Source organism: Arachis duranensis, chromosome 2 (genome assembly GCF_000817695.3).
Source record: "Arachis duranensis cultivar V14167 chromosome 2, aradu.V14167.gnm2.J7QH, whole genome shotgun sequence".
NCBI classification, from domain to species: domain Eukaryota; kingdom Viridiplantae; phylum Streptophyta; class Magnoliopsida; order Fabales; family Fabaceae; genus Arachis; species Arachis duranensis.
In genome coordinates, this window is record NC_029773.3 from 92,384,240 (window position 1) to 92,395,829 (window position 11,590).

At 29.1% G+C, this 11,590-nt stretch overlaps 2 protein-coding genes across 2 annotated transcripts; both read right to left on the reverse strand.

Annotated features, from left to right (window-relative positions):
* Positions 1-3,435: 3,435 nt before the first annotated feature.
* LOC107476198 (protein HIGH CHLOROPHYLL FLUORESCENCE PHENOTYPE 244, chloroplastic) lies at positions 3,436-6,264 on the reverse strand. Its single transcript, XM_016095962.3, has 7 exons — positions 5,821-6,264; positions 5,329-5,427; positions 5,056-5,250; positions 4,871-4,963; positions 4,697-4,792; positions 4,471-4,611; positions 3,436-3,882 (listed from the first exon to the last, which is right to left on the reverse strand). Exons 1-7 carry the CDS (start codon positions 6,190-6,192, stop codon positions 3,706-3,708), a joined length of 1,173 nt encoding a protein of 390 aa, XP_015951448.1. The 5' UTR covers positions 6,193-6,264; the 3' UTR covers positions 3,436-3,705.
* Positions 6,265-7,107: 843 nt separating this feature from the next.
* Positions 7,108-9,640, reverse strand: LOC107476199 (alpha carbonic anhydrase 1, chloroplastic). Its single transcript, XM_016095964.3, has 6 exons — positions 9,488-9,640; positions 8,960-9,174; positions 8,097-8,203; positions 7,903-8,005; positions 7,624-7,794; positions 7,108-7,436 (listed from the first exon to the last, which is right to left on the reverse strand). The coding sequence occupies exons 1-6, from the start codon at positions 9,564-9,566 to the stop codon at positions 7,299-7,301; spliced, it is 813 nt and encodes a 270-aa protein (XP_015951450.1). The 5' UTR covers positions 9,567-9,640; the 3' UTR covers positions 7,108-7,298.
* Between the last annotated feature and the right edge of the window lie 1,950 nt (positions 9,641-11,590).

The following is an 11,590-nucleotide window of genomic DNA, read 5'->3' on the forward strand; positions in this document are numbered from 1 at the left end:
ATATGTTTATTTTTTTTAGTACAAATTTTATTATTATATTTGTATGTTCATGATTTTAATTATATTTTTAAATATTTTAAATAGATTTATTTTATTATATTATATTTTACATATTTTAATATATGTTCCATCACATAATTAAATAAAGATATGTTTTTCTAATAAAAGAAAATTTAATAACCAAATTAACCATTAATTATGTGGGTAAGTAGTGATTCACGCCAAAAAGAGGCACTGGCTATACTATACTGAGAAGAGAAGTTGTGTGGGAGGGTATGGCGATGACGTTAGCGCTTCTTCTCACGAACGCGACGGTGCTTGGAAGGACCAAATCTAAGTGATAAAGTGATAAACAAAGAATGGAGGAGTGGAATGTTCTTCAATTAACGGGAGTAGAGCTTTGATATTTTAAGAATAATAAATTATAAAATAACCTAACTATGATTAAGATAAGGACCAATTACAATGTGACATATAATGAAGAATAACTTACATGTTATTTTAGAGGAGGTTAGGTAGCATTTACCAATAAGTATATATATAAAAATAATCAATGATATTATTTGTACAAATATTTTTAATCAAATTCAATTAAATTAATATAAATCCAATAAAATAAAAATATGGTATAAAAGTTTTTGTACATAATACAATAATTTTTATATATAGCACAAAATTAATGATATAGTATAAAATTTTTTGTACATAACACATAAATTTTTGTTATAAATATATTTTGTTGATTAGGTGAGTTAATATTTTAAATATATAGTCTTTTAAAATTTTATGTATTGTATACCAAAATTTATGTGTTATGCGTATTTTATTAATTGGATATTAATATTTTAGATATGTGATCCTTAAAAATACACATAAAAAATTTTGTATTATGCATATTTTATTAGTTAGATATTAATATTCTAAATAGGGATGGCAAAAATCCCCAGCGGGGCGGATATCCGCGGGGATTTACCCGTCACGGGGCGGATATGGGGACGATTTTGTACCCGCGGGGACGGGGGACGGGGCCCCATATAATAAACGGGGCAGGGGCGGGGATAGAGGTCCCCGCCCCGTGGAGACCCGTTTAAACTCCGTTTATGTAAAAAGACTAGAATACCCCATTTGTGTGTACTATGATTTTGTTAAGCATTTGTTATAATTATTGAATTAAGTTAAATATAATTTATATGATTATAATTAAGCATTTGTTATCATTTTCATTATCTTTGTTTGCTTTTTCTATTATAATTACTGTGATTTGGATAAACATTTGTTATAATTATTCTAAAATTTTTATTATTTTACTGATTTTGAATTTTTGGTTAAGCATTTGAGTGCTATACATGTAATTCATAATATTGAAGTAGATATTGATGTAAGTAAAATACTAAATTATATACAATACACTATTTTTTAAATTTTTTTCAATTTTTATTATTTTTTCTAAAATTTTTGTACTGTGTCAAAATTTATGTGTTCGAATTTTTTAAACATATATAAAAAAAGATAAAAAAAATAAAAATGACACAATAATAATAATAAAAGAGGACAAAAATAGAAAAAAGAAGACCATCACAATAATAATAAAGAAAGATAAAAAAATTGAAAAAAAAAGAACGGACACGTATGTACGTACGAAGAAAAAGTGCCCCATGACGTTAAACTTGATTAAAAATGTGTCTGGCTATTTAATTTTATTAATAAATAATAACGTCAAAATTATATATATATTAATGACTAGTACTCATAGGTTCACAAAGTAAAATGTCACTTTTGAAGTGGATTTGAAATCAAGGGATAGATGTTGTTGTTGCCGTGTAAGCTAAGATTTAAAATCCTAGAAACATTATTTTCAAAGCTAATCCATATTTTGACTATGCCATGCAAATTTTCCACAAGGTAATTCATTCATCTATACAATGTTTTAAGTAAAAAAAAATGTTACTTGATTTTTTTTAATAACTACTTTAAGTGTCTATAGAGCTTTCCATTAAATGATGTTTGATATTTTTTATGATAATAAAAAGACTATACATACTTAAATATGTCCAAAAAAAATTCGAAGATTATCATTTAAATAATTAAGTTTTCTTTTCACTTGGGAAGAAGTCTACATAGGAAACTTTATATTATTCTTACACGCCATCAATTATATAATTCGGGAGGGTTTGAAAATCAAAGGCGTCAATGGTTTGATTAGCCCATTGATTTTATATAATAAACCATGCGATGCAGAAAATATGCACTATAAGTAGCAAGGTTATCTTATCTTAAACTTTACCTACCAAGTTGAAAGTTGAAGGCGTTGGTTTATATGATAACGTTGGAGGAAAAAATAATCAGCTAACATTTAGAAATTAGTAAAATAAAAAGTCAATCATATTGTTAAATTTATATTTTTTTATTATGAATAAATTTTATTATCTCAAATTCTTAATTTAAAGATTACAATTTTATTTTCTGATATTACTATTTTTTTATCATTTTTTTAGAAGAACTGATTTGTCGATATTAATATATGGTTGACGGTAGAATATGATGTATTATCATACTAATAATAATAATAATAATAATAAATAATAGAATTCATTCATCCAAGAATCAAGATTCAACACGCATGGTCGGTGACTTGGTGAAATTATGTCAAAGAGATGAGTGATGAAGAACAACTAGTTAGAGTATCGAATAATTCTATTTAATTATTTCAGATGAACAATATTTTTGTTCTAAAAATAGGTTCGTGAAAATAAAATGTTTAACGGACTTAACTAGATTAACTCGTGATTTAACGAATTGGTTAACAAAATAAACAGAGTAGCCCGTTTAGCCTGATTCCATTTTTTTTCTATTTTTTAAAATGTTTTTGACAAACCTTTTTTAATAATTCAAACTAAATATATTAAGTTTTAATTAAAAATATCTTAAGTTCCAATTCAACAACCTAATAAAAAGGGGAAAAAAAGGCCCAAAGTTAGAATTTTAATCCTAATTTTTTAATTAAAAATTGCCTATTTAAATAGAGAAATAAAAAATAAAAATAACTGAGTAAGTGCATTTAATCTGTTAATTTTTTTTAAATGGGTCAAACGTATATTTTAAAGGCTTATATATATACTTGATATATAATTAGTCTACTTTTTTAAACCCAAGCACATGTCACATGAACGCATAGCATCTCAACATCAATTGGTTTTAGAGCACCCCCTTCTACAGGCCCAAAAAGTAAAATCTTTAACATTCTTTACCCTGAAGCATTCTTGGTGGATTACTAAATCATTTTATTATCTTCCTAGTCTTCAATCCATCTGCAAACTGCACATCTTTCTATTGTCCATTTTGCATGAATTGGCTGAATTATACTTATTAGTAGGGAAGAAAAATTGAAAGGAAGTAACTAGAGATATAAACAATAAGATAGTAAAGATACCCATGTCTTGTAACAAAAACCTCATCATTGTTCTTTTCCATTCCATTTGTCATAAGCAACCATTGTTCTTACATCAAACTAAACTAAACTAAACCAAAGCAAAATCAGCTCTGTAATTACATAAGCTTAAGCATACCCAAATAGAGTGTGTATGTATAATGGATTGCTCCGAATTTTAAATAACAAAAATCAATTGTTAGACCACAAAATACAATAAAAATATACATAAAAATAATTGATTGATGACCTTGCTTTCATTTACATATCATCATCATTCAGAAGTAAATATCTGTTTGTTTTGACTGGGCTTTTAGATCCTTCAATTTCTTCAAAATGTTGGTGAAGTAATCCTGCAAGTACTTCTCCAGTGTAACTATATCTTTCGAATCCACGCCGAGAAGATTGTATGTCTCTCCCATCGGAACAGAGAACACGGTATCGCTGGTAAGGACCTGCAGATTTTCCAGTTTAAACGATTTGCCCATTATTAGACAGAGGTAAAAAAACTATGATTCTATACATAGAATAGATGATGCAAACTGCAGGCAGATCAACAGCTAATGAAAAACACATAACACTTGCTTGATAAACAAGATCCAAAGCCAAAAGGAAGTAACATCTTCTATTCTAACCTGCATTGGTATCTGCCTACACTAAGTTGCTAAATGAACCATAATTTTCTAATTGAGCATCAATAATATAACTTATCATATATTCAAAATAAAATGCTTTTCAAATTCCCATGAACTCAGTTTTGATGTAGCATAATTTAGAGACAAGACTAGGGAAGTAATCAGGTAGAAAGATATCAAACAGTTAATTGGAATGCATATGAATATGCAATCGATGGACAAGAATATCTTGTTTCTCATGTTCTAACTTGATAAGAATTCTCAAGAGAGAAAAATCTTGGTGCTTAATCAAAACGAGTGATATTAAAATTCTGAGTACAAAAAATTTGAGTACAACCAATATGCAATAAAGGGAGCCAATAATAAGTTCTATAGCATAACTAGTGATATAGAGCCTATAAATTTTACCTCTGAAAATGCTAATCTGTCAGCAACATCATTTGTCCACTCAAAAAACCGAGTCAACTGGCGAGTGAATCTTAAAATCGAGACAGGAACTGTAGTTACATTAGCATCTTGGCCGGCAAGCCTCTCGCACAAAGTTATCACCTAAAAATGATCAAAGAAGTGCAAGTAAGATCCATAGACCATAATTAAGCAGCAAGCAAGCCAAATAGCACATTCAACAAGTTACCTCTTGGGTTGTCCATGCGCGAGGACCAGCAAATGTAAGAAGTTTACCATTCATCTTCTCATTACGTAGCGCTATAAACGTCAAACGCGCTATATCCTAAGAATATATGTACATCAATAATCCATTAGATGTTTAAATCAATCAACTGGATAATCTAAAGAAACATCTATCCACCTGTGTATCCATGTAAGCAATTCTAGTTGGAGCATCAGTTCCCCAAACAGATTTCTCTTCAAGTATAGGAACAGCATATTGGCCAATAAGGCCCTACATACAATTGCATTAAATCAAGATCAAGGTTAAGATTTGCATTAGAATTGACAAGAAAGAAATATAACAAGTAAGTGAAATTTAATTACCTGCATGAAACCACATAAACGGATTGTGATGTGATTGATGCCAGAATCACGGAGGAACTTCTCAGTGCAGTATTTGATTTCCATGAGAGGGACCTCAGGATGTTTGTCACAGTTATGTATGGAATAGAAGACATATTTCTGAATTCCCATTGCCTTAGCACATTGTATGAGAGCCACTTTCCCTTCCCAATCCACCTAAAGAACAAACTTGAGCAAATTACTGAGATACTGAAATAATTGAAGAGTTAGTTAATTAGTTAGTTAGTTAGTTACAGTTTTGATAGGTTCCTCGGGACGGCCGGTGGCACAGTCAATAACAGTATGGACGCCGACGAGTGTTGCCGGAATAGTCTCCGGTTTACTGAGGTCAGCCTGGGAAAAAATTAGCTTAGATTAGATGCATTGAAAAAGATTATTACATACAAAATCAGTCACGCTACAATACAAAAGGTGGAAACTTTGGAGTCGGCTTCACATGAAGTTGATAGCCGAGAGCGATTAGATTATTTGATTGATTTGACTATCAAACTTGATGTGAAGTCGATTATACTGAGTTTCCACAAAAGTTGTTTCATTTTGATTAATCATAAAACGTTTAGCATAGAATTCCAATCACATCTATTTTTCATTTTTTTAAATGATGATTCATACCTTCTTTTATAAGGTGACACTGAGGAAATTACGGAAATTAGATATAAAAAACGTGTGAAAATACAGTTTATTAAAATTAAATTCAATAATAAATATNTAAATAAATAGAATTACATTGACGACGGTTGCTCCCCAATCGCGAAGGAAGTCGGCGGGGGCAGGGCGAGGGCGGACGAGGCACCTAACATCGTAGCCCTCGTCGAGTGCGCGGCGGACAATCTGGCGGCCGAGAGTTCCGGTGGCGCCGACTACCAGTATATTGGTGGATCTGACAGGGGTGCCGCTGCCAACGGCAACATTCACGGCCTGCGCCGCCGCGTTGCATCTCACTCTGAAACAAGTAGAAAGGGGGGATCCGAATCCTAATCGCGTGCCAAGGTTGGTGGGTGCTACCGCCACATTGCAGCGCCATGATAGTTGCTGCTGAGATTGGGAAGGTGCTGTTAATGGTAACCTCAGGTTCAAGTTCGGATTCAGTAGCGCCATTTTCAGTTTCCAGAACTCAAGTGAGGTCAATGAAAGTGAACCACATTTCTTTGCATCTCATCTGATCTACATTTTGCCACATCATCTTCCTTTTCCACCTTTCTTTAGAACAAGGATATATATGTCTTTTCATGCCTTTCTTTTTTTTTATCTAATTTTTTTATCCTAATTTATCTTTACAACTACAGTAGCTGTAATTTATTAAACATATATAGAAGTAACTAAATAAATAAATAATTATAATACTTAGTGTCCAACTTTTATTATGCTTATAATAGTTGTAATTGTTTATTTTTATGTAGAAGTAATTTTACTTGTACCAAGAATAACTACGTTGAGCATCAACCAAATTAAAAAAATTAAGGAATTTAACAATAGTAATTATCACAGGTTGTATCCTCTTGTTGCTGTTTTCAGTATTTTGAATGCTTTTGAGATGTACTCCTTCAAAGGTGTCTCTTGTGTTGACTTAAGTTGCATAGTTATATTAGTTTCCTGTTATTTAATTGTCAAATTCTATTTCTACATAAAACTATTGTATAATTATCATTTCCATTCTTCTTAAGTATATATGAAATACATGTTGACTTTTGAAAAAAAGGTACTCAAACTAAACCTTGTTTTATACGAGTATGTGATTTGGATAATTCTTTTAAAGTGTATAAAAAATAGTATAAATGTTTTTTTAATTTTATTCTTTGATTTTTGTTAATCTTTTTTAAATGTTTGTTAGATTGTTCATTTATTAAAAAGTGTCATTTTTTATTTATTTAAGTAAAAAAGGTAAGATGAATATTGGGCCTAGGGGAATTAAAAAAAATTGATTAATTAAATTTTGAATTAAACCTTGAATTGAAAGGCTAAACTAGAATTTATAAATTGGGATTTTTTTAAGAAGAGAGAATGAGAATAAAAGGCTAAACTAGAATTTATTGAATTAGGCACCTAGGCAAACTAGAACATTGAAATTAAAAAAAAAAAACTAAATTACAAATAACCTCAAAGGTTATGCATATAAGAAATTTGAGGGAATAGAGAAACTTAAATGTTTATATTTCTGGATAGCTAATTATACATTATTAGAGCTAATTAACAATGACATTTTTTCATGAAATATGGTTGGGCTTGAAGTACATCTGAATTTTGCGATCATTGATGGGCTGAATGGGCCTTGCATTGATCTTGCATGTTGGGTCCAATGGGCCTTTTAGGAGCTCTAATTGTTTCTCAGATATGGTCCTTAGCTGCATGGCCCAATATCAAATCAATATATATTCTAAGAAATAATTTTAGTCTTGACCAAAGAAAAAAAGAAATAATTTTAGTAATGATTCTAATTAATAGTAAAATTAAAATTACTAAAATTTTGGTAATTTATTTTAAACCATGAATATGATAATAATTTCCCTTAATTAATTAATTAATACATACCTTCCCAAGGATGTTCCAATGGACACCCTCTGTGCATGGAGGAGTGGTGAGAGAACCAATATATCTAAAATATCTATGTGGCCTTCTATTTAATTCCTTTATATCAAAGGTTCCAATAGCAATTTGAGTATTACTATGCCCTCTCCCAAGCTCAATCAACTTGTCTTCAATCTAATAGTCATGTTAACTATTAGTGTTATCAATTTAATAAATAAAATTCTCTAATTATTGCTAATATTCATGAGACAAGAATAATAATTTAATAATAAATAATTGTACCTTTGAGATGATAGGGTCAGGGTTACCCAATTTGTAGAGCATTGCTATAACTGCTATTTCATTGTCTTCACTCTTGTGTACAAGATGAAGCTCAGCAACATGTCTGTGTTCACAAGATTTATATGTTTTCAAATTATTATTATTATTATTATTATTATTATTATTATTATTATTATTATTATGAGGAAACTTACATGCGACCATTTGCACGGTGCTCTGCGGGAGAATGCCAATGCAATTGTTTCAAGGAATAATTTTTTCCATTTATATTAATATCTCCTACTTTTCCTCCAAATTGCACCTACAAATGGTATACAAACCTTTTAAGTATAATGGTTTCCTAATTTATTCATGAAAGAAAATTGAGAAATTATCAATGAAATATAATGGGCAGCCACAAAATTCAAACTTTTTTTTATTATTTTTGTTATAAGTTATAACTATCAACATTAAATAATGAACCATGTTATGTATAACAAAAAATAAGTTACCAAATGAATTACTCTTATAGAATTCATTAGGTTACGTATACACCAAAAATCAACCATTCATATAGAATATTTATTGAAATATAAAATATACATTGAAAATAAGTTAATCAACACATATATTTATACACAAATATATAATAATATAATTTAGTTATTAATTTTTTGTGTACACATAATATTTTTGGTATAAAATATATATTAAAAGTGGATAATATATATATGTATATATAAAAATACATATTTTTTATTTGATAGTTAATTTTAATTAATTTTTTTATAAAAAATACCAAAAAATTATTGAAATTTATTATTTTTTATCAACAGTTAACCATTAATGTTTAAAAATGTGGGTTAAAATATTTTATTAGATTACCAAATTAAAGAAATTAGATTGATGACTAAAAATAATGTCCAAAAATAATAAATTTTGATGATTTTCTAACGTTTTTTTAATTTTTATAATAAAAATAAGAGAAGAACATGGAAAAAGAAAAAAGAAGGGGAAAATAAGAAAAACACTAAAATTAAAAGGAATAATAGTAGGTGAAGATGAGAAGAGAAGAAACCCCAATGTTGAATTTGTTGTTAACCAAAGTGGCATTTGTAGGAATGTAGTGTTTGTCTAAAGACTTAAGATCCTTGTTGAAGACAATGTAAGACTTGTTTAGATTCACAGGACTCTGAGATTCTCCATGTGAGCATGCTGCAAATAATGGACTCAAGCTTCCCCATTTTTCAGGCCCATTGTGTGGACCAGTGTAACTAAAATTAACTGATGAATCTATAGTGTAAATAAAAAAAAATCAATTAGAAAACAACTTGTTAGAACTAACAATACATATGAAAAATTTAATGTATGTTAGAACTTAGAATCTCATATGTTTGAGTTTTGATTTTGGAGAAAAAGAGAAGGAAATAATAAATGGTTTGAAATATATAAAAGAACTAAATTTTATACTTAAAATCAAATTAAAACAAAAGTGTACATGTATGGTATTGCAAAACTTGTACGATGAAGAAGAAAGAAGAAAAACAAAAGTGTTCCTTTTTTTTTCTCCGAAAGAATAATTAGTGGGAATTCATGGAAATCTTACATTCATTTGCAGAAGTGTACAAAGGCAAGAAGAAGAGTGCAATGGAAACTATGGTTGAGAAGATAATCTCCAAGGCCATTGTTGAAAGTGGCTATAGTTATGTGTCTTCTCCTTTGATCTGAGAGCCTATGTTTTATAATAAAATATATATAAATATAACAATAATAAAAAAATAAAAAATTATATATTTGAAATGTGTTGTGTTGATATATATAGTTATATATTGATCTCCAATTATTATGATTGCTATGAAGTTGGATTGCGGTGCAGTTTGGTAAAGTTGAGCTTGGTTGTTGGATACTTACCAGATTAATGGAAAGTGAGTGTCGTTTTTTGTTTTGTTTTATTTATATATTTTTTTTAGTTCTCAATTCAGTAAATGATTAATTCGTTGGGGTACTGAATTCTATTTAAGAGTTTATTATTGATTAATGAATTGTTGCATGCACAAAAAAAAAGATAAATATCTTTAATATTGTACTTAACTTACTCAAAAAGACAAATGAATAATATTTAATAAACCTTAGCCCTTTTCTTTCTTTTAGCTTCACTGCTACAGTAGCTCATCACTGATAATTTGTATCTTCTTCTTCTCTGTGACATGACCGAACGTGATGAGAGAAGAGAAAGAAGAGAGAGAATGCTTTCAAAGGAAATAAAGAAGGAAATTAAAATCATTTACACTTAATTAAAACCCACTTTCCTCTTTCATAGTAACGTGTGAAGCAATAATAGCAATAAAATCAATTTCAAACTTTCTCTCTCATGTTACTAATGTCTGCATTAACTTCATTTAATCAAATTTTGAATTCCATCAAATGAAGGGTGTGATAACCGTAGAAGCATGCAGCCTTTGCTTTTCTTCTTTTTCAATTTTGGACCAAGCTTCGTTGGTCTTGCACCAAGGAAACAATTGGGCTTGCTTAAAAGATTTTTCTGGCCCAACAATGCATAATAATAATTCAGCTAATGTATTAAACATTTTTGCACAAGGCTGAATTTTAATTATCCATTGGGCTTGCTGTTTTTCGGCTCAAGCTAAGATCTGCACAACACAAAATTATTAATTAACAAATGTGAATTAAAGATCAAATTAATAATTTTGTAATTAAATATTTTAACAGTGTTTGATCATCATGAAATTAATTAAAATTTTTCAAATTCATCATAATTATTTATATATTTTATTATATTTTAACAGGCCCACGCAGATCTGACAGGCCTATAAGACTAATTAGTAATCCTGGGCCTGGCCTATTAATGTATTAAGACTTTTAAAAGAGTCTAGAGCTGTACCTATTTTATAACAGGCCAAACACAGGCTAATAAGAAGTGAAAAGAACAGACAAACTTCCCAACCAGAAAGCAAAATTCCCACTGATGGTATACTTAGTGTAAGCGAGCTCTAATATCACATCTTTGGAATAAAATCCAGTTAGAAAAGGAAATCCAATTAGAGATAAGCTGCCCATGAGCATCATGGCATAGGTAAAAGGGAACGAGGAGGCAAGTCCCCCATCTTTCGCATATCAGGCTGCAGGCTCCTGACAGACCATTTGGATTTTTTCCACCCCTAGCTACATACATTGTAGTTGTTGGCTTCACAAATAGCACTTATTTTAGTTAATATAATAAATTATTTTACGATTTGTGTTAGAAAATTAACTTTTTCGTTTTCTAATCAATAATCATTGAATAAAACAACTTTTTTAAATCCTAATAATATTTGTTTATTAATGTGTATTTCTATGATGTTTTAATTTCTTGATATAGATCTAATAAAATCCTTACAGTAATTTACCCAAAATTTTAGTATTAGTAGAAAATTAATAATAACAAAACTAGCCGCTACATATAATCCAAGAAAAAAAAGTTTATTATTTAATTAATTCTTCTAATGGAACCTACTCAACCAAATTCATACCGAAGCTAAGAGAGGAATATTTGAATTGCACACTAGTGCTAGAGAATTGGAGCAACCATTTGATTGTTCCAAAAATATAGATTAAAATATGGATATATACCTTAAGATTTAGATCTTTTAAATTTTAAATTTTATTTTAAAAAATAAAATATAATTTTTTATTATTTATTTTATAAGTA

Excerpts from the sequence above, each read along its gene's own strand:
- LOC107476198 (XM_016095962.3), bottom strand. The coding sequence starts at position 6,192 with ATGGCGCTACTGAATCCGAACTTGAACCTGAGGTTACCATTAACAGCA. Across the intron at positions 4,793-4,870 it reads TTGCTTACATGGATACACAG|GATATAGCGCGTTTGACGTT; the intron begins GTGGATAGATGT and ends ATATATTCTTAG. Across the intron at positions 4,612-4,696 it reads GCGCATGGACAACCCAAGAG|GTGATAACTTTGTGCGAGAG; the intron begins GTAACTTGTTGA and ends GATCATTTTTAG.
- LOC107476199 (XM_016095964.3), bottom strand. The coding sequence starts at position 9,566 with ATGGCCTTGGAGATTATCTTCTCAACCATAGTTTCCATTGCACTCTTC. Across the intron at positions 9,175-9,487 it reads GTACACTTCTGCAAATGAAT|ATTCATCAGTTAATTTTAGT; the intron begins GTAAGATTTCCA and ends TTTACACTATAG. Across the intron at positions 8,204-8,959 it reads ACAACAAATTCAACATTGGG|GTGCAATTTGGAGGAAAAGT; the intron begins GTTTCTTCTCTT and ends TACCATTTGTAG.